This window comes from Anticarsia gemmatalis, chromosome 6, assembly GCF_050436995.1.
Source record: "Anticarsia gemmatalis isolate Benzon Research Colony breed Stoneville strain chromosome 6, ilAntGemm2 primary, whole genome shotgun sequence".
NCBI classification, from domain to species: Eukaryota; Metazoa; Arthropoda; class Insecta; order Lepidoptera; family Erebidae; genus Anticarsia; species Anticarsia gemmatalis.
In genome coordinates this window covers 9309528-9333004 of record NC_134750.1, presented here as the reverse complement: position 1 = coordinate 9333004, position 23477 = coordinate 9309528, and the positions used below count along the sequence as shown (strand labels likewise).

Sequence of the window (23477 nt, the reverse complement as noted above, 5' to 3'; positions counted from 1 at the left end):
TATTTTGTAACATGTCAAACTAATATAATTTATTATCCCTTCCGTCCTTCAAATCTTTAAGTAGGTGATCTTTATATAGGACGGCAATATAAGTATGTTTATAAATTTAATGTTATAATATTTTCAGCTATGTAATGGCAGATAATAAATTTAGCTCATGGGGATATTTATACTGTATCGTAGACTGACGCAATGTAGAAATTACGCATCCCACATTTAAGGCTGTAAACTGTAGCAAAAAAGTTCAAAAGTTAGATTGATAATGTGTATTTTATATTTTCAGACTATCGACATTCCAGTGCTGACAAACCGTATTTGAACATACCACCGAGCCTAGTCCAAGACAAGGGACCATCGGTAGACTTGAACGCGATCAATCCCACCTTACACCGGTATCACACCGCTCATCTACGTGGTAGACATGGTATTGTCAACTACGAAAACTCAACGAACACTGCTCAAAAGGAACAACCCAAATTCTGGACGCTTCCCAAAAGAAGCAATATCGATCCAAACGCACCGCAAAGAACTACATTCAACTATCCAACAAAAACTATTATCGGTGGCCTTCCGCCACATGACCAAAGATTAGGGTCTACAAATATGAATGAAGAATCAATCAAAATCTCTCCTATAGATCCTCGCGCATCAGGATCCTTTAAATCTTCAACCCCATCCAATAAAGAAAATGTCGTTGACCTCAGTTCCAAGCTGCTGTCTCCGGTCAAATCGAGTATGACGAACGAAGAACTGTACGCTGTTATACATAAAAGTAAGAAGAAATTAAACATTAAGGACGCTGAAAGATCGGAATCGCCAGCACTATCCACGATTAGTTTATCTCCTGTTAGTTCAGAAACATCCCTGTACATCAAAGGAACTCAGCGGTACCCTGAGACTGGTTATTTAGGTGATCCGAGGAATAGAATGAGCTGGTCTCCCGCCGACAAACCACCTATGCTTCCTCCTCCTCCCACTTCGATGTATGGAGTACAAAAGCCAGAAACTACTTGCGCAGATCGGTATGGTCCGGTGTCACAAACTTCTAGGTTAGATTTCAAAAAACTATTATTACAGCACAGTGTCAAACTAAATACATTAAGTCCGCAGAATAAAGCAACAAAATTATCAGCCGTCGAACAGTTGAAACTATCGAAAGAGAAAACACAAACACTGCCTGCACACGTTACAAATAGATCACAAATAAATATTCTCGATTTAAGTGGTTCTCCTAAAACATATACTCACAGAAAAATGATGAAACCAAATGCCCAGCCTTCATCACCTGGAAGAACAGGGGCGCTGATAAAAGAACATAAAAACACTCCTAAAATATTACTATCACCGAAGTCTCAGTGGCGATTTGCTAGTCCTAGATCCGATGTTTTATCTACACCCATACCTGAAGCTTACAATGAAGACGAAAATTCCAATAGTTCTGGAGAAAAACACGAAGCTTCGCCTGAAAATCCGCCGTCTAAGACAATACCTATAGTCACAAATCAACATTTTGGTGCTCGCCGAAATCTAATTCCGCTAAATGAAAATACCTTAGAAATCGAAAGGAATTTCCCTCAATCAGTTGATCAAGGAGTTTTTCCTCTTAATCCCGACTTCATTAAGTCACAAGGCTTATCGAGAACAGAAATAATGCAGGCAAAGCGAGCTGAATTCTTTAACACTTGCCCTGAAGCATCACCTCCCAAGCTAACGTCTTTTAAGAGTCCTACTACGGCTGGTCCGCCAATTAATACTCGCAGCAAATCGTCTCCAGAACGAGGCAAAGTTTCTCCCACTACGCTTGAAACTGCATTATGATATAGCTGATATTGAAATCAGATATCAAAGCGGTGCTTTAGAAATTCCAATCTCAAAGTTGTAAATAGGGCAATGAAATTCATAGAAGCTTTAATCTAGTCTTTTCTTGCTTACGGTGCCATTTTTGCAGGCACTTTTTATTTTCAAAACCAGTGTTTCACTACTTCGTAATACGAGCTCAAAGTAATCATTTTTTTTATTTTAATCGCTCTATGGGGCCAATTTTTGTTCTATGTAAATGATATTTCCTATTCTACAACAGCTGGTTATAAAACGTAGCATGTAAGTATTTATTGAGTACATATTAGGTACTATGTTAGTAGTGTTTTGAACTTTTTCAAAGTTTTTAAGTTATTCGGAATACAATTTTAAATAAAATGTGTTGATTAAAGTGTTGTGTATTATTAACTTAGTTTAAGTTGCTAAACTGAAACTTAAGCATGCCATTAAGTAGGGTTTGCTATCAAGAAAATAAGCTGAACAAGAACTGTTCAGCGCCATCTAGCGTATTTTGAAAGAACTATCATAAATAACTAGCGTGGAAGGTTTGCGAAGGCCACCTAAAGGATAGATAGATTGCAGTTTCCTGAAGGCACAAACATAAGTCTTGTTGGTTCGATTCCCGTCCGTCTATAAGTGTATATAGTTAACCAGAATCTCTGGCTTGAAACTTGATAAAATTCTTTTTGCATCATTAAACTATGCTTCTGTAACAGAGTTGACATTGTCACAGCCATTGCCATTTTGCTATTGATATTGATTATACTTTTTGATACACGCTTGCAATTTGCGCCCAGAAGTATTTTTTATAAATAAATTAAGATTGTCATGTTCATAGCAAACCAATACTGATCTATAAGTAAATACCGATGAAGTGTAATTCACATACCAGTGCGGACACCTCGATGAGCGCCGGACGCTGCACTTGCAGGCTCAGATTTTTAACTTTAGTTGTCACAACTGGTGACCTTATCAATGAGAGGACTACGATGACGTATGGTATTTCGCATGCCATCACGGCGCCTGTGGCAATCTTCACCACGTACATATTCCTTGGTACATTTATCATAGGAGATTGTCGACGATGCTATGCTTCGAAGTTTCTCCAAATGTTTGCTCTAATATCCTGCATCTCACTTCACATCGCTTTATCAGTGGAAGTATTTAGCGCCCTCCAAGAAGAAAAGTTTGGGCATTTAGGGCCCACAGTGAACACTGCGTCTGTACTGAATGGTGTATTTCCACTGTTTATAATATTATTACTGCTTGCTGATCTCGTGCTCTTATTGTTTGAGGATCGTGAAATAACACATATTCCGTCATTTCATCGCAACACCTCAAGCACACCGTCACACAATGACGACATGAGTCAAAACTAATATTGATGCATTTTAATAAATTTTACAGCAATTGATCTGTTGCATTTAATTTATTTTCTATAATTCAACAGTTATGTTTGGATGTGATATCGAATATCACTCAAGAGGTAGCATAGCTTATCAAAATGCATTGAAAACATAGCCCTATTACTGTATCAAATTAATGACTTTTAACGACTTCCAACCACCATGGTAAGTTTATCTTTCTTCTGGCATTACACAGGCGAATATTAGGAACATGGAATCACAGGCTGACTCAATAAGAAAATGATAGACTTTAAAATTATTGTAATTTATTTTACAAAATACAAACTTATATCTAAAAATGCCACAAGATTCAAAACATCAAAGTCGGTGTATGCAGGTGTAGTCAAATCAAAAACATCTGTAGTACAACAACTTAGTAGAGAGCCTTGGCAAGCATTATTTATCTAGATTACTAGCTGACCCGCGCAACTTCGCTTGCGTCACAAAAGAGAGAATGAGTGAAATTTACCCCCGTTTTTGTAACATTTCTTACTTGTGCTCTGCTTCTATTGGTCGTAGTGTGATAATATATAGCCTTCCTCGATAAATGGGCTATCTAACACTGAAAGAATTTATTAAATCGGACCAGTAGTTCCTGGGATTAGCGCCTTCAAACAAACAAACAAACAAACTCTTCAGCTTTATAATATTAGTATAGATAATGAGTAATTGTGTGTTTCCAAAATATTATTGATTGATTGATTTTCTAAACTCTAAATTTGATATATCTCTGACATGAACCATGCATACAAGGCTCTTTACTATATTGTTGCACTATGGCAGTTATTTTACAAAAACCAGTGTGATGGTTATTCAATATGAAGTTTACTAGCACAAATAATGTATTCTACTATAATGTCTATGACATCCTAATTTTTTAAATAACAAAATTACAGTACAATGGATCTATTACAAAATTTGATACATTGTGAAAAACACTACTGGTTTAGTCATTACAAAACATGAGTCAAGACCATTGTAATATTTATAATTTAGTCTTAATGATAACTATTAATTACCAATTCATACATCAGTATGACCTCAATAGTGCAAAAAACTATATAGGTCATTAATAATAGATCTGTTTATGAAGTTTTATTCCAATGCACAGTGATATTTACTCAATAAGATTTCATGTAGGTGTAAAGTAAATTAGTTTACTATGCACCATTGAGTTTCAGTGTACCAGTATACAAACTATACACATAGAATTATACTTATTACTATTGCTACAAATACAAATAGTAGTTTGTTATAATTTCTTATGAATCTGATATAGAATCACATCACTACAATATTAATTAACATTCAATGATTGGTAGTCCGTTATAAACAACACTATAACCTCAAAATACACCTGATGTTTCATGTTTTGTGGCAAATATGTTTATCATTGGTCTATGTCCCACTCTAATTCACTTTCAAACTGATACTATTTGTTCATAGGCGGCCCATTCATGAGCGGAGGTCGCATTTGTCCCATGGGTCCCATAGGGCCCATAGGTCCCATGATTGGACCCATCATTGGCGGTCGCATTCCCATCATAGGAGGCATAGGCCCGTGCGGTCCCATCATCATAGGTGGAGCCATAGGACCTCCTGGACCCATAGTTGGTGGCGGCAACATGCCAGGGGGACCACCAGGCGCTGGAACTGGCGGTCTGGGACCACCCGGACCCATAACAGACGGATCCCAGGGAGGAGGAATCGCTGCTCCCTTATTGAATGGATTCTGTGCTATTTTACCAGCCTTGAAAGCCGCTGTTGTAGCATCAATAAGATGTTGTGCTTGTTCTTCCATCCATTTCTGATAGTAAAATTTTACATTGTCTTTGTGCTTTCTACCCGTACAATGTGTTTTTCTTACACTCGGTGAGTCGTGAGTTAGGTATGTATCACAATAATCACAGTAATACTTAGGCATTTTGTAATTAGTTATAAAACTCCACACACGAAACAAGCTGCAAACTCGATAATTATGTCAAATTTATGTCAAATGGTGAATGCCACAAGCAGTGTTGCCAACTTGGATTTTGAAAAAGGCGTAGGCCAGATTAGAAAATTACGTAGAAATAGTAAAATTTCCATATGAGAAATACGTAGATCTACGTACTTTTTTTTTTAATTGAAATTAAGACAGTAGGGTAGGTAAAAGTGAATAAAACGACAATTCATAAGACCCTAAAAGTTGCAGACAGACAGCAGATAGATAAAACTGGTTAGAGAGATATCTCCGTGAACAAAAATAATAATAAATAAATAAATATTCCAGTAGCCGGTTAGTTTTTACAATATCTACATTCTACATGTGAAACCACCACTTACAGATAATTTAAAAAAGTTCGCTACTTTCAGGGTCATCGATTTATTTAAATTATTCAATTTTTATTATCATTTTCAGACGACAGAAGACGCCAAGACGTTTCGTTTTACACAGTTACATGAGTCTCAGTTCTTTTGAATTGACTGATGACTGACACTGTTTTTAAAATGAATGGCGTAATAATAAGTTGAGTGGCGAGGCGAGGCGAGTATGCGCTAGTATAAAACGGAACGTTTATTAACTTTTTTTTACGAAAGTAACAAAAATAATGCCCATTCAGTCTAATAACGGGATATGTTATTTTGCAATTGAATAATTTTGATAGAAAATACGTAGATTCTGGGACTAAAGTTCGTAGGTTTGCGTGGAAGGCTCAAAATACGTAGATCTACGTAAAAAGACGTAGAGTTGGCAACACTGGCCACAAGCTTTCGATGTTGACAGCACTGAAAATATCATTTTAGTAAAAATAAATAAATTATATTTCATTTTGCGTATCTATTAATCTCACTCTTGGTTTGGCCGCTCCAATATTGTATTCACAGATATTTCCAGACAAAATGGGGATTTTGAGGAGTTACTGGTATGAGATGTAATGGTAAATTCTTTCGAAAAATTAAGGGCAATGGCAGCATTCTGTCTATGGCCCATTGTTATTTTCCACAGATAAATTATTGAAAGAAATAAATTCCTTCTTAGTCAGTCGGCACATATACAGAATGGAATGATTAGTCGATTATAAAACTTAGGTCCACCGGCTACCACTCATCTCTATTAAATTGCGAATGCAAATGGCGCGCAGCGTTTGTACTTGGAGCACGTGTGATTGACGTTTCAAAATAATTTGATAAATCGAGAAAAATAATTGCTAAATTGCTGAATGTACGAAGCTTATTTAATTTAAAAAAGAGCCTACTAGTAGTCTGATAAACAATGCCTGACATGAAGTATATATTGGTTACCGGTGGAGTTATAAGTGGTGTCGGAAAAGGTGTGATCGCAAGTTCATTTGGCACGATTTTGAAAAGCTGCGGCATTGATGTGACTTCAATTAAAATTGATCCGTATATTAATATCGACGCAGGCACTTTCTCTCCTTACGAGCACGGTAAGTGGGTCACTAAAAGTTGACGAGAATGAGCTAAAAGCAATTTGTTTTTTTCGGCCGCGTGTTGCACTCTCCATCTGCATGGGTCTATTTTTATTTTCTAGGTGAAGTTTACGTGCTCGATGACGGCGGCGAGGTTGACCTTGATCTTGGCAACTACGAGCGCTTCTTGGATATCACCCTGCATAGAGACAATAATATAACAACTGGCAAGATATATCAGCAGGTCATTGAGCGAGAGAGGCGAGGGGACTATCTCGGCAAAACTGTTCAAGGTAAGCTCTAAATTAATTAAATTTCAGTTATAAAAACGTTTTTAAATCCAATTTAATTCATTTATGTTACGTTTTTAAAATAGTATACAAAGATATTTATTATTTGATGAAAAAAGTTTCATTATTTTAATCCACACCTTTATAACTTACATACAGAACTAAATATAAACAATACATCTTTATAACACAAAATCACTTTCAGTAATTCCACACATAACTGACGCTATTCAAGAATGGGTGCAGAGAGTGGCTCATATACCGGTAACACCAGACGAAGCTCCTCCAAGGGTCTGTATAGTGGAGCTTGGTGGGACTATTGGTGATATTGAGGGCATGTCATTTGTGGAGGCCTTCAGACAGTTCCAGTTTAGAGTAAAGAGGGAAAATTTCTGTTGCGCACATGTTTCTTTAGTGCCTATGGTAAGTTTTGCACTAAAATTTTAAATAAATAAAATAAATTTAACCCATTAATATCCCACTGCTGGGCAAGGGTCTCCTTGTAATGAGGGAGTCTAGAGTCTTGAGTTATGAAAAAAAAATTCTAATCCTAAATGCAGCTTAAAATAATTTCGTAGTCAAAAATTATTACGATTATAGTTTTGTATCATAAGTTAAATTAATCAATTAATTTAGAATGTAATGCTATGAACAAGTATTTTAATGGCAACAGTATAAAAAATTCCATTATGTACTTTTTTAGCCCAAATCGACAGGAGAACCCAAAACAAAGCCGACACAGTCTTCCGTAAGAGAGTTACGTGGTTTAGGATTGTCACCTGATTTGATCTTATGCCGATCTGAGAAGCCAATCAACCACACAGTGAAGGAAAAAATATCTAACTTCTGCCATGTTGGACCTGAACAGGTAATTCTTTAATTAATTTATAGTGTTCAAAGTGGTTACATAAATAAGATCTTGATAGTAAAACCTTTGATAATGTCATGTGGGGCTTATGCACTTGTATGGTATTCCTAATATGTATAAGTGTTTACACACTACATTCAATTTTAAAGTACTCAAGAATAATACTTATAATAGTTTGGATTATAGAGACCTTAACTTAGCCTCTGTTTTTTGCTGCACATGAGTATATTCTGTATAGAGTATATTCATATGAAAAAAAAAAATGGTTGAATTAGCTCCTCCTATTTTCGGAATTGGTTAATAAGGACCAGATATCTAAAACAAATTATGCTATTAATAGGAAAAAACATTGCTCATACAAATTCTACTAATTAATGCATCAATGTAGTTCTTATCTTACATGATTTTGCTTAGCAACTACAATGTTACAATAAATAACATTTTGAATGCACTTACAGTGTATGGTTGTAACACATTATGTTAATATTATGTATCTGTGTGGGATTCCTAAATTTAGATACTCATTTACCCCCAACCTCACTAGCGCAAATTACGTCGTAATTCCTATTACTCGCGCTATTTTAGGCAGTTTTTTCTATACCAGTAAAAAAAGCAGAGAAACGGCTAGTCGCTTTTACTATAAAATAATACTTTATTATAGTAGTTTTCACATGCATTGCAAAGGAGTCGATTCCCAAAGAAGCACGTCAGGTAGACGGCCGATTGTAAAAACATCAGCCATGTCCCCTTTACAGCGTGTTTTTGAGAAGACATGTTGTATCGACCTCAACTAACGTGGGATAAGGACAAGAAACAAAAATACTATAGCAAATAGTGCAGGAACGAATTAAACCCCGTGATTGAAAGGCAATGACCGAAAAATACAGGAATAGGCCAATAAATTGGCATGACATCACCATTCTAAATTGAACAATACATCAACCTATACTAATATGGCTCTCTATTTGATGTAAACATATTATAATTTATTAGCAACATAAATAATATCGGATCCAAGAAGCGACGCAAAAGGAATGTGCGTACTTGTTTATAAACATTAGAAATAACAAAGTAGCCAAGAGAGATTGAAAACTGTCATCAAAACATTATCTCAATGGGATTTCGATTGTAAACAAACTGTCGGATGAAATTAAATATGCATTTGTTTTATGACTAATGTTATCAATATTCGCAAGAGGTTTTGCAGCTGCAGATTTTGTTACGTGGTAACGATCTATATTTCTGTCTCGCCTAAACGTCGTTATTTTAGAGCCGAACGAGCAGAGTATCATATAGATAGAACTATACCTTATATTTCAATATTTAATTATTTTTAGACACAAATTAACGGTACGATGTCAGTAATACAAAACATTAATTATTTTTATTGAATGTTTAAGTAGGATCAGTACATCTATACTATCTATACTAATATTATAAAGCTGAAGAGTTTGTTTGTTTGTTTGTTTGTTTGAACGCGCTAATCTCAGAAACTACTCGTCCGATTTGAAAAATTCTTTCAGTGTTAGATAGTCCATTTATCGAGGAAGGTTATAGGCTATATAACATCACGCTACGGCTATTAGGAGCGGAGTAACTATAAAACATGTTACAAAAACGGGGAAAATTATGACCCACATTCTCTCTTATGTGACGCAAGCGAAGTTGCGCGGGTCAGCTAGTGTTAGATAAAATGAACTTTATTAACGATCGAGTTTAGTGTCATTGTCCTGTCTTACACCGTGCTAAAGAGCAAGAGGTCAGTCACCGGCGACAGTCTGACAAGTTTTAAAAACTTTGAAGGTGATAGCACGCGTAAGTTAAAGCGAATGCTAATCGTATGAACAAAAAAATACGATTTAATTTGAGACATAACTAGAAATTATAATTAGTTTAATGGTAGATTGATTTACTTGATATAACTTGAGATTCCATGAAAGTTCCGCGTAGTACGCAACATAATTACTAGGACCTGCCCTGTGAAGAAATTGCCAGTTAAACTGGCCTATACCTTACAAAGAAATGTATGCTAATATGTCTAATATACATATTACATTGCAACAATATCCTGTTTTTAGATCAAAATCTAAGACGGTGAAAGTGCCGCTTAAACAAAACCAGTTGTCCGATGACCTGAATAGAAAGTTTAGGTATCGAAGCGATGCCAATATATCCTGATAAGTTAGGTTCTTACTGTATTCATTACACGAAGATCATTACAGATACGGCCGGTTCCAATAACATATCGTCAGTAAACGATGAACTCTTAACTACGGTTTAGATTTAATTGTCTTTAAACGACAATCCTTGTTCGTAACTGAAGGTACAATTTCCCAGACATCGAGAACGGCACGTGCCGCGCCAGCAGACTTCGTAGTATTGATTTGTATGAGGCGGCTTCAGACGAGAACTGCATCTGTCGCATTACGTACTTTAAATACTGTGACGTAGAGTGGCAAATAACGTTTACCGCTAACGATAGCATAATACTACTTTAACTCTATACGTAATACAATTTCATTATTATAGTATGAATCAGTATTTTTACTTATTTTGCTTTTTTTAAGTCCTTTTGAACCTTAAAAAAAGCTCACATAATTGGACACCCGGGCCAATACGGGATGGTTTTGACCGCAACAACTAAACGATATTCTTCTATTCTACGTTAAACTTTAATGTAACATTATTTTCTTTATAGGTAATATGCATTCACGATCTAAGCTCAGTATACCACGTGCCATTGTTGATGGAAGCGCAAGGCGTCGTCCAGTATTTGAATGAAAGGCTACAGCTCAATATTTCTATGCAACGAGGAAAGTAAGTACTTAACGTAATGTAATCAAACAAAAGTAGGACAATTGTACGACTGAAAATAGCTTTATTTAAATTATTTCCAACGATTGTGCAATTAGATTTGGTTGATTATATTTATTATTTTGTTCTACTTATCTACTAAAATGTAAGTATTTTTCAAATACTCGACCAATCTTGATTTTTTTCTTATCCTGCTAATATTATAAGAAAGTTTGTGAGGATGGATGTGTTTGTCTGTTATTTCTCACGGCAAAACTACTGAACAGATTTTAATGCAATAATCTAACAAACACATGGGATACGCGCACTTTTTTCCCCGGTAAATATATTTTCGCTGACGAAGCCTCGGGCAGTAACTTTTAAAATAACATTGAATGCAGAGATATCCCGTATAAAATATTTTGATAATAAAATATAACTAATAAAATAGACACAATTAATTAAGAACAAAGTATCATCACATATGTACGTGTTATCTTTTGTAATAAAATCGCTCATGACCCACATTCTGTATAAATTAGTGTAGGTAAGAATTTGATAATGAGTTCATAAACGATAAAATAAAGGAAGTATTTTAATACGTACTAGGAAACAACAATATGTTATATTCTGATAAATATTTAGACTGGGTTTATAAATAAATGAATATTAATAAGGTGTTTATTGCGTAGGTATTTCTATTAAATGCGCAGTTTGAATGGGCAGTTTTTTTTATGGCGCCGCGCCGCCGCCGTATCCTTATGCTAAACTGAATCAAGATAAGAATATATAGGTAATTGAACTTCATATACATATACAAGGAGGATAAAGTGTATCTAGAAATATAAATGGTTAAAGCGAGTGCTTGATAGTTACAGATCGCAGTCGACGAACCAATTCCGATATAAATTTGGTTCTATGAATTATTGAATTTGGCGACATCTTTTGGATCAGTAAATGTTTAAAATACCACTTAAATTGGAAAACGACACTTTTACACACAGTAGTCTCGTTAATAATTGACAAAAAAAATCTTTTACAGTAATCTTTGTACAGTCACTTAATAACATTGTCCCGCGCCATTGATTTCAATGAATAGCTAACTTTGTTCCGGTAAAAAATAGAAGATTACACTGTTAAAAACACTTTCGCCTTTCAAACTGTTACGGACTTTTAACTTCTAGATGTAAAGCCGGAAGTTTTGATCTGTAGGCGACACGTGTTAGTAATTTTCTGTATACAAGCGATCGTTTTACGTAAATGCCTAGACAACGGGTATAAAGACTGAAGATAAATAGCACATTAACGTGGCCCAGTGAGACATACGTAGGTAGTGTAAATACATCCTATTGTGACCGTTAATTTATAACAAACGATTCTTATGAAACCTGTACCTAATCTTATTTTAAAGGCAATTTATTTAAAGAAAAAAATATGTTTAGTTGTAGTTGTTTATTTGTGAGGTCAAAAGATCGAAGCTCGGAAGAAACTACTGCTGGTCTAATTAGAATAATATTTTGGTAATAGCATCTACTCTTGAATGTTTAAGTGCAATTATAATATCGGCAGCGAAATAGCCTCGTTTCGAATATTATTATTTTAAACTTTACCATGTCTTCTTACTTTTCAGAATTATGCGAAAATGGCACAACCTAGCGAGGCGTGTGGATCATTTGCGTAAAGAAGTAAACATTGCTCTTGTCGGCAAATACACAAAGTTGGAAGACTCTTACGCAAGTGTGACTAAGGCTTTACAACATGCATGCATCGCGGCCGGGTGTAAACTCAACTTGACTTATATAGAAGCCGTTAACCTAGAACGACAAACTAAGATAGATGATCCAGTCAGTTACCATAAGGCGTGGCAGAATTTGTGCAAAAGCGAGTAAGTAAAATTATCTGATGATGAGTTGTTTTATCAGAAATTATGCCTTCATCAATCACGATTCACACGATATGAGTGATATCCATACTTCCATACTAATATTATAAATGCGAAAGTAACTCTGTCTGTCTGTCTGTCTGTCTGCTACTCAATCACGCCTAAACTACTGAACCAATTTGCATGAAATTTGGTATGGAGATATTCTGATACCCGAGAAAGGACATAGGCTACTTTTTACCCCGGAAAAATGACGCATTTCCCGGGAAAATTCAGGTGGCGAATTAAGTCGCGAATAATCCATATTATAATGACATTAAAATAACAAAATTCCGTTGTCATGGCAACTATTTAATGGCGGACATGCCTTAGTGCGACTTCGTTATATTAGGAGATATTTAAATAATTCTGATATATTTTTCGTGAAAAAAGGCATATTATATATCATCACGCTATGACCAATAGGAGCAGAGTAACAGTAAAAAGTGTTATAAAAACGTGGAAAATTCTGACCCATTCACTCCTATGGGACGCAAGCGAAGTTGCGCGGGTCAGCTAGTTGACATTATATTTTAAATCTGTAGGTCATTCGTTATCACGAATATCTGTTTATTAGGAAGTCTAAAACATTCCTTACTCCTCAAAAATTATATTTATTGCCGTGGAATTATGTATTTATATGCAACATCCCTAAATTGTCGATTTTATCTCACTTTCAGTGGTGTAATAGTCCCTGGAGGATTCGGCCAAAGAGGAATGGAAGGTAAAATCGAAGCTTGCCAATGGTGCCGTGAAACACAGAAACCGATGCTCGGCATTTGCCTTGGGTTACAAGCGTCTGTTATAGAATTCGCCAGAAATGTCTTAGGACTAAAAGGTGCCAATACTACAGAAGTAGACCCTAAATGTGAGGACAAACTTGTGATAGACATGCCTGAACATCACCCCGGAAACCTCGGCGGTACCATGAGGTTAGGCAAAAGGAAGACTTATCTAGAACCCAGTGTGATAAGTAAGTAGCTAATCTTTTATTGCCCTGATTATATTAATTCCCCGATAGCAATAAATCAAAGGAATGCATGTCATTGCGAGTGTTTAAATCAATTAGTTTTGGTATTTCTTAAATATGAAAAAAAACAATTGGATATTACCTAACATTATTAAACTACCACATAGTGTGCCGATCTGCCATGTATTTATTCAATCGTTTTTAATTGTATGATTATTGCCCAATAACAATATTAAACAGTCCATAAAAGTGAGAGTAGATACCATTACAAGGTTTAAAAATCTTAAATTATATAGATATAAAAATATACTAATTAAATAATTACCATTTTCCAGCCCAATTATACAAGAAGGATGTAATAGAAGAACGTCACCGGCACCGGTATGAAGTGAACCCAGAATACATAGCACGTTTGGAAGCGTCCGGCCTGCGCTTCGTCGGCAAAGATGAGACAAAAACAAGGATGGAGGTCGCTGTTGTCGACAATCACCCGTATTACGTGACCGTGCAGTTCCATCCGGAGTACCTGTCGAGGCCATTGTCGCCTAGCCCACCGTTCTTAGGGTATGTACTGGTAGTTTTTTATAGATAAAAGAAAATACCCGCGAATTCGTGCACGAAAAATAACTTCATCTTTGATTTCTATTCTATATCGACTATTCTTTGTGATCCTATTCTGCCCAGAAGTGAACAGGCTTTGTTAAATATTATATTATAAAGTAAAACAAATTAAAAACCCTATATAACAAAGTCGTTTCCTAGTTCCATATTTGATTTCCTATATGGTGGATTTTAGTATCTGGAAGGAAAATAATACACAATAATTCAAATGCATGTTATAATAAATTATTCATAATTATGTTATATTATGTAATATTAAAACCAATCTTTTTCTATTGCAGACTGATCCTGGCTTCCCTCGGAAAGCTGAAAAGCTACATGTCGAAAGGTTGCCGATTTAGTCCAAGAAATCAATCTGATGTTAGCTCAGGTAAGAAAGGACTTATATGGTTGTTTTTGTTGCATAGAGCTTTTATTATACTAAACAATAGGGATGTATTTGCAGTAAAAACGTATCTAAGACATTAATTTTTTGTTTTTATTTTCAGATGAAGAAGAAGAGGAGGCCAGTAGTATATCAGTTTCTTCCCTCAGCTTAGAAGATGAAAAGACAGTCATTGAAAATGGAACACCAGTCAACGGTGTTAGCAAATAGAAATATAAAACAACATTAGAAGATTCTAATTAAATTTATTCTTAAGCAATTACTACTTAGTATAAAAGTATATAATCAAATTGTATTCTGAGATTGTCGTTATACAATTTAGCTTGCGGGAAATGGATATTTTTGTATAACGAATATATTCTAATAATTTCGTATAAACAATACATTTAACTGAGTCTTTCAGTTGTCGAAAAAATTCAATCACTTTTTATAATTATCACCCGCTCCTACTTGTTCATTGTGATTGTCTTGCGTAGAGAGTATGTCTGAAACAGTTTGATCTATAAAACATATGACTGCAACAGATAAATCGAGTCTCGACTAGTCCGAATACAATAAAGCATAATACTAGCCGTATAACCACTTTCCACTGAAGTAAATATATTTCTCGTGTTATACTTTTCACAAATAAAAAACTGTATTATTAATTAGAAACATACAAGTTATTGCGAGTTTTATAAGTAATTTGTAACAAATATGTTTTGTTCCGATTTTAAGTTTTTATTTATAGGTATCAATTTTTTTCTTAGCTTGATAAGTTCTATAGTGAATACTTAATCTTAAATCTGGTTGTTGTTTTTTTTGTAAGATTTTTTTACTGCCAGTGCTAGTACTATTCTTTTAATAGTTAATTTCTCACATTACATAGATATAATAAATGTATTCTACATACATTTCAGTGGTGCAGTCCATTAAATATTTTCTTAACATGACATCATTGCATCTGTTTTGTATCTATAGTTATTAAGGTTAAGTTAAGGATTGTTTCAATAAAACTTAAGCGTAATTGTTTTTTAGACGTAATAACTTGTATGTGGATTATATCTCGAATATTTTGGCATATGTGTGGTATTCAGACGACATATCCGATCCCATCTATGAAATAGTTTTTTTAATGATCTAAACTGTTTGTTAAACAAGGTATACAAATTTCGCCTTACTTTATATTTATTTAATTCAAGTGAATACGATTGTTCAATTTAAACGGTCAATTTAGAGACAGATTCTAATCCACCGTGTTAACCATTTATGTATTTTATGTAGCAGTTACATATTGTTATTTTATTGTTCAATTTGATGGTGGTGCAAATACAATTATAATTTATTTCTTAAAATCTATGTGGTGTGAATGTATCAGTCTGCCTAGGGATTGTATTGATATACCTTTTGCCCCAAATATTAATATAATTGTGATGTTTTAAATAACAGAGGTGATGATACGGCTGTTGTATAACGTGAAATGTATATTTTTAATTATAAACTATTAGGTATTAGCCTATTTACTCGTAATCGTAAATTCTTACAAATTACCCATGTATTCATTCAATTAATAGAAGTATCTAGTCTCCTCAGCTTATCAAATAACTATTTAAAAATCAAAGCATTCCATTACAGTTTTCTTACAGCATTGTTGTCTCAACTCTAGAAATATTCTTATAAAAGTCAATAAAGTGTTGCTCTGCGCGAATACCGTTGTTTTTATTTTACCTTTTTATATAACCGACAAAGATTTGGCAGCATGCAAGCAAGAATTGCTATTGGATTATTAGGTTAATTAGGAAATGATATTTTTGCCCATTGAAGTTCTTCAAATCTAATTCGATAATTGGTTTTAACACGATAGTTGTAATCTCAAACTCAGGTTGATCGTAAAGGTTACACCAGACGACGCTAAGGCCCTTCGCAAACAAGGCCACACAAATCTTCGATGCTCAACAATTTTAGTATTCAAGCAACTTCCGCCAAACGTAAAAGAAAGTCTCATTTTTAATTAGAATAACATAATAGTTACAAAGAACTTATTAAATAACCTTGTAGATCGCAGCTTTGCTTTCAGATTGTGCTTCTAAAATTCACATCTTTGGTATGCGTATCCGAACTTACAGATGTTTTTGAGTGCACATGTACTTTTGACAGCAGTGACATTTATTAAAAAATGTTGCAAGCTATAATAATACTACACGTTACTGAGGTAGTTGAAAATTACACATTATTTTATGTCAAAAATTTCTTTTTATCTTTGCTGAAATAAAAAGAACAGTTTATTGCTGCTGAGACTTAATTTTATATGAACTTCCAATAGTGTCACTAATAATAATTTGAATTCGAGTATTGCAATAATTATGGAGAGATTCTCGGTTAAATTGATTCTAATCAAATGTCAATGCCTCGGCCGAGGTGGTATACAGAGGCATTGTCTAGCAACACCTATATTTTGCGCTGCGGACTGCATTGTTGAACTCGGAAAATACATTTTATTTTTCAAATCTGTCTACCGTGCGTTATGATATCAAAATTAACTTTTGTGTGATTGTGAGTTAATCTGAGAGGTATTTGCGTGCATTGTTTAAATTCTAGCAATAATGTTGGACTGCCGGACCACGACATGAGTGATGAAATACTATTTTTTCTGTAATAAATAAGAAATAAGTCGTTCACGATGGTGTTCGAATCGATTGTGGTGGACGTCCTGAACAGATTCCTAGGGGATTACGTGGAGAATTTGAACAGGTCTCAGTTAAAACTTGGGATATGGGGCGGTGAGTTTTTGCGCCAGGGTGATGTCATAGTTGCCGCACTTCTTTGATTGCGGTTATTTATGTCTTCGATAAATGTTTTGCAGGCGACGTCGTGCTGGAAAATCTGATACTAAAGCAGAATGCCTTGGAGGAACTAAATATTCCTGTTCAGACAACTTATGGACATTTGGGTGAGCCTTTTTATAGCTCCATAATGATGATCATAAAAACGCGAACTACTAATGAAACTAGTTCAAATATTTAATAGCCGAAGAAAGTAATATAAAACTAAAAACATAAAAAGTTTTTGCAAATAGTTTATGGTCTTATTTTCAAATATGTTACAGTCTTGTGGTTTGTTTTTTAATTGTTTGAATATGAGAACCAGGTCAAGGCTGATAGGTTATGTTAAATATTTAAATAATGAACAGACTTGTGTGTGAAATATCATATTTGACATGATTGTTATTTATCTCAAATAAATTCTGTTCACTGAAGCATATTTACCCATTCTCTTCTTCATAGGTATGATTAAATAATTACAGTTTCTTATATTATTTTCATAATGAGTGATGAAAATATGTTTATCAATACATTTAAATGTAACTGTCATAAAAACATGATTTATGTTACATTATAAAAATATATTAACAATAAATAATAAATACTAGGTATTTTCAACATAACAACATTTATTTTATTGATAAATACACATTATGTTGTGTAGTAGAAAATCTAATAGAGAGCATTACCAGCTGTTTATTCTCAGCAAGCAATAAAAAAGTTATTACTAATTTGTGTGGCCATAAACATACTTATATTACGTCACTAGCAATTTCACCCATCTACTGATATTTTTGTCTTAAAATAAGCTATGCTTGTTCTTCTCAACCTGCCAGGTCTTTGGAGTGTAAAAAAATATAATATTCAAAAAATAATAATCTCAGTCACTGTTGCCAACTTTTCTTTTGTTTTTTACCATAGCACAATCAATTTTAATTCAGGTTATTGAACTTAAATTCTTTATTATTGTTGAGATAAACATTCTAATGTTATTGACTTCCCTCCTGCTATCTCAAAATTCTCACTAATTTGAGTCTAAATTATTCACACCTTCACATTTACTTTGATAACACTATCAGTTATTGCATATATGTATATTCAAGGTTTAATAGGCATTTTAAATCATTCCTCATAATCTAACATCATTAAAATGTTCATAGTAAACCACTAAATCAAAGGCACTCCACCTGATAGGATAAACAAACATTAAAATATTCTTTTTATAGCACGCCCAGCCTGTCCAATTACACAAGGTTATCATTCTAGCTAGGCACTTAACATGCAACAGAGATAGGGAACCCACTTTGTAATTGTTATTCTGTAATGAACTGTCTGGTGACATCATCACTTGAAATCGGACCATGATTCATGTCTAGTTTCAAGGTCAAAAAGCCTTTGAATATTTACCTCCCAAAACAAGAGGAAAATATATTATGTATTGTATTAATAACTAATCTTATTATACTTGTGAGAGGAAAAGTTTACTCTGATTATATTTAACACAGGCAATTAATTTCCAAATTTGTATTTATAAATTCTATATGTAACTGATGATGTCATTGATACTAATAAAAGCTTTTGTATCAACCTGATAAACCAGTAAGTGTGTGAACTTTGATAATTTAAATACATCAAGTAGACCAGTTATACATCAAGCTAGACATTGCGTACCTACTTTCTAGATTACTCCATAATAATATATTCATACGTCATATGAACTCTATTTCTTTTAGGTATAGGTGTCGCCAAACACCTGTAGGTGTTTGAGGAAGTATAGTTAATGTAAATCCAGTGCAGGAGACTTACGGTTACGTACGGAACGAAGCTCAACAGCTCTTGCCGTTGCGCCTGCGATTCTCTCAAACAGACCTAAAAATCGTTCATAATCATGTATCAGAAATTATTCAAGTGGTTTTGCGGCCCCTGTTCTTAGTTAAATATTCGATATCCTAACTGTGTTCGTCATATGTCGAGCTTTCGATCGAAACAGCACGTAATTTGAGACGATACGGTGACATAATACCGGTCACCGTGCGTTTATTTGCCTCACGTTACGAAATGCATATCAATGACCTATACCATTATACCATAAGACTTTAACATAGAACAAATTATTTATAAATACTGTTGGATTATCACATTTTCTTATCGAGGTAATACAATGGTGGTATTAATTAAAACTACCGCGTGATAGCGTTGCGAATTCGATAGCGTTCCGTATGACCTTTGTTTGTATCGGATATTTTCGGTGCACTAGAATACTTATGAATTCCATTGCTCCACTGTTGAAAAACTTCAGTGAGAAAGTATTCTATTGGATTTATCAGTAAAGTAATACTTGCGCTAAATCTCGGTTCATTTGACTTCTTAACCGTATTTTCTTATCTTAGTAATGGCATACTGGCCATACTAGAAGCCAGAAATATTTAAAAGCATGTTGGCTGGTAGGCGTAGGTCATTAAAAATAATTACGCGCAAAACACTTGTCTTAAAAACTTTTCATTGTTTTTACTCAATGAGTAATCAGCAAAACACCGGTGTCATTATTTACTTGAGCGTCGCAATAAAGACGAATAAAACAAATTGTTTTGTTATTAAAACATGTGGGTCGTATCTTTGTATCGAATCGCTCCATATCTCTTCCGCCAAAACAACTAAATAGTTTTTGCACTTATCTCTTACAGGCATTTCGGTCTTATCTGTCCACTTGATCTTCATAAAATCGTTAATGGCAAAGAAAATGTTGTCGAACGTAATCTTGTTTGTAAATATAAAACAAGCGAACTATGTCCGCTCTTAAAATAGTTTGTACCTAATATCGGCCTCAAAACTACAATTAGCACATGCGTAGTCTTATAGAAGTGCTAACTGCGAAGTATAATAAACTCTGGAATGAAAAACGCGGAAAGAATAGATCTAGTTGTGAAACAAATTAAATGAATCATGAGAACACAACGTTATCGCACTTAAACACACTAGGTGATGTTTTTATTGTGAATCAGCAATGCTGGCTTATCTGATTGGAAATTTTTCTATCTGGCGCCATTAATTTGACGTATCGTCATACATTTTTATTAAATTAAATGAGAGTTACGTTACTCATAAAAAAAAATGTTAAATGGTCTTTTTCGGCGATTGGAAGCATATAACCCTCCATTGCGTCGCGCAGTCACGTACAAATAACAACAAATCCTGTATCTAAAAAATACCCGGGGAGCATTTAAGTTCTTATTTCTCTAAGTACAGATATCAGGCTTATACTAAACAATGTATCTTCTCGTATATTGTCTTGATAAGGATCCGTGGGAGATCCTGCCTTAGTTTCTATACCCTATTGTGTCTAGTACAGAAGCACCAAAGAGGTCAATCAAAGTCACTTTGTTTTTAGCAAACCGCATGTTCCGACTATTCCGAGTGCTAACTCAGTGCAAATTCTTTCTTTCATTATGAAACTCTTCAACAAAAATACGGATTGAAATTTCTTTCAAAGAAAGCTGTTATTAACGTAAATATTTACACCGCCTGTCTAACGTGTCAGTCCACATCTGATGGTGTAGTGATAATAAACACCCGCGATAGTACAGCTAACGTCTCTATTTTTCTAAAAACATTTTACGTTTTTATATAAGAAGACAGATTGAGGCCAATACTTCACGAGCAGCAACAGCTTATTACGTTTTTATTGGTTTTATTTGATTAGCTATTGTTTTCTTTCAACTTGATCATGATATATTGATACTGAACACAAAATTTTATGGTCAGGTATGATTGTTTTTAAATGGCACTTGCTCTGGTCACTTGACTCCGATCAGAAAATTAGATAATTGTAAAATTTGCAAACATTTGATAGTCATATTGATAAGAAATCGTTATTAACCCTATAAGGAAAATAAACATAAGTAGCATTTTACGTAGTCGTAAAACCGGCTCTCACTATAAATCATAGGTAAAGAAAAGGCAGAATAAGGTAAATAGGTTACTCATATTATGGTACCTACTTTCCTTTGCAGCACTATTGATTACCTTCCTACTTAAGTTTTTTATTCTAATCTTACATTTTTATACAGGAAAATTGGTTCTAAAAATCCCCTGGAAGAATCTCTACGGTGCGTCAGTGGAAGCTACAGTTGAACGTCTGTTTCTCATCGTAAACCCTACCGCGGAGGTCAAATATGATCCCCAAAAGGAGGAGAAGATGGCACTGGCCGCCAAGCAGGCTGAGCTTGCGAGGGTTGAGGAAGCCAAGAAGAAGGAAGCAGAGAAAGGTATGCAACTATCTCTTTTTAGATTTTAATTCGAACAAGTGAAAAAGTATTTAGGGTTTGCTTTTTTAATTTTGATGATTTAGATGCTTGGTTACGAACACAATTTATTTAATGTTGAAAAAATCTAGTGATGAAGTGAATTCGTAATATTTTATTTATAAACTTATCAATCGTATGTCATTTCCATTCGTTATCGTGTCCTAGTGAGCTATATTTATTATACGCGTATAAAAATGGTAATACTATTGTAACAAAACAGTATCGTAGCAGCTAACAGCTCAGTATGGTCTGAACTAAAAATGGGCGAAATATTTATGAACATTTTACATGGCACACGCTCGCCTATTGTGATGTTATACATTATACGCTATAACCTTCACACAATGGTTCTAAATTATCACGAAACAAGAAGACTGGCACAGAGTGAATACTGTTATGGAAAAAAAAAATAATAATGAGAACCAGAATTTTAAAAAGACAATGTGTTCTAAGTTTCTGATAGTATCTGTGTGTTTTTCACTCAGGCACTCTTTCCATCGACTCAGTTATTGATTTATTTTTGACTTACTTTTTTAAGTTGCCCAGGCACAACTTTGTCTAGATTTCGAATAGATCATCAACTATTTAGTCCATTAATATACCTATCTGAAGTTTCTTAATTAAACGCAATAATTATTTCTATAGTAAAATATTAATGTCTTAGCATAGTATTCGGGTGAAGGTTAACCAGATGGCTAGAATTACGTCCACACATAAAGTAGTGTTCAAACGAATGCTTTACAAAATAAACACAATAGGTGCTTGACACGCATTAAATATGACATAATACTTAAACATTGATTCAATGCGTATTACAATACTGTTCGGAAGTATTATTTTTAGCTTTCATGTTTACATACAATAAACACCAATTGCTACAATTGATAATGAATAAATATTCACTTTACTTTGTAGACTAGGTTTACGAAGGAATATATATGTGTATTATACTGTTGGAGTACTTCCAGCATCTCAATGAATCATTTATACTTTTCACATGTTCCCAATAGACAGAGGAAATTCAATTTCTTGTGCCTTTCACCTAGGGGCGAAACTATCAATTCCGGGGCTCTATTTGGAACATTTAATACTAAGAATGAAGATGAGCCCTGAGACCCGCGATATATAACATCAAAAATTCAGAATTTTTGTGGCTCTCAGAACGAGCTTCCTTTCTGGTTCTGGACGAGGCCCCGTGACTTACCAGGCTGTCGTTCCGTCGTGCGTTTCTTTTACTAAACCTACTTCATAGTGTGATGTTTCATTTTAGACCAAAACAAACTCGACGAGACATTTGTCGAGAAATTGGTGACGCAGATCATCAAAAACGTGCAGTTGAAGATCACAGACATTCACATACGATACGAGGACAGTATCACGAATCCTAAGGCACCTTTCTCCTTTGGCATCACCCTGCACAATCTCTCCGTCCACACCACCGATGAGAATTGGAAACAGACCGTTATACAGGAGGCTGTCACCAAGATTTTCAAGGTAATTTATTCTAGAAAGAAATAACTTGTCATAAATGTTAAGGCCTAGGAATCTAGGTCAAAGTTCATGTGCGTGACTTGAATTACAGTAATAATAATGTTGAATACTTTTTTAGATTTTAGCGTTGGAGGGCTTGGCCATATACTGGAACCCAGCAACAGAAGTATATTCAAAAACGTCTTCAAATAACATCAAAGATCGATTGCATAAAGAAATTGCAACGAAATCTTATAAACCGGACTTTTATAAATATGGTAAGTATTCACACGCATTTAAGTATACGCTTATTTTGTTATAGATATTGTATGAAATGGAAATACAATTACATATTTTCTGTTTATTGATGTCGTAAAGTGAGGTTGAGAGGTCGAGCACTGATTTACGACGGCCACC

At 34.4% G+C, this 23477-nt stretch overlaps 4 protein-coding genes across 6 annotated transcripts in view; 3 read left to right on the top strand and 1 right to left on the bottom strand.

The window, feature by feature from the left end:
* gukh (NHS actin remodeling regulator GUK-holder) overlaps window positions 1-2203 on the top strand; it is a 68023-nt gene extending 65820 nt beyond the window's left edge. Inside the window, exon 7 of the mRNA XM_076115685.1 lies at window positions 284-2203. Coding sequence (XP_075971800.1) covers window positions 284-1818 — 1535 coding nt within the window. The 3' untranslated portion in view covers window positions 1819-2203. The remainder of the gene's footprint in view (window positions 1-283) is intronic.
* A 1267-nt stretch (window positions 2204-3470) lies between these two features.
* snRNP-U1-C (small ribonucleoprotein particle U1 subunit C) lies at window positions 3471-5239 on the bottom strand. Its single transcript, XM_076115684.1, has one exon. The coding sequence runs from the start codon at window positions 5146-5148 to the stop codon at window positions 4657-4659; it is 492 nt and encodes a 163-aa protein (XP_075971799.1). The 5' UTR covers window positions 5149-5239; the 3' UTR covers window positions 3471-4656.
* Window positions 5240-6325: 1086 nt separating this feature from the next.
* On the top strand, window positions 6326-16172 carry Ctps (CTP synthase). The gene is made up of 10 exons (XM_076115683.1): window positions 6326-6655; window positions 6760-6930; window positions 7133-7350; window positions 7631-7795; window positions 10494-10612; window positions 12219-12473; window positions 13190-13482; window positions 13815-14043; window positions 14382-14470; window positions 14589-16172. The coding sequence occupies exons 1-10, from the start codon at window positions 6481-6483 to the stop codon at window positions 14693-14695; spliced, it is 1821 nt and encodes a 606-aa protein (XP_075971798.1). The 5' UTR covers window positions 6326-6480; the 3' UTR covers window positions 14696-16172.
* Window positions 16173-16916: 744 nt separating this feature from the next.
* Vps13 (vacuolar protein sorting 13C) overlaps window positions 16917-23477 on the top strand; it is a 40418-nt gene continuing 33857 nt past the window's right edge. For 2 of the 3 annotated variants that reach the window (XM_076115682.1, XM_076115681.1), the window contains exons 1-5: window positions 16918-17244; window positions 17328-17414; window positions 21354-21551; window positions 22861-23084; window positions 23200-23338. In XM_076115682.1, coding sequence (XP_075971797.1) covers window positions 17145-17244; window positions 17328-17414; window positions 21354-21551; window positions 22861-23084; window positions 23200-23338 — 748 coding nt within the window. In that variant the 5' untranslated portion in view covers window positions 16918-17144. Of the gene's footprint in view, window positions 17245-17327; window positions 17415-21353; window positions 21552-22860; window positions 23085-23199; window positions 23339-23477 lie in introns of all 3 variants that reach the window. The other variant, XM_076115680.1, reaches the window with a different exon arrangement.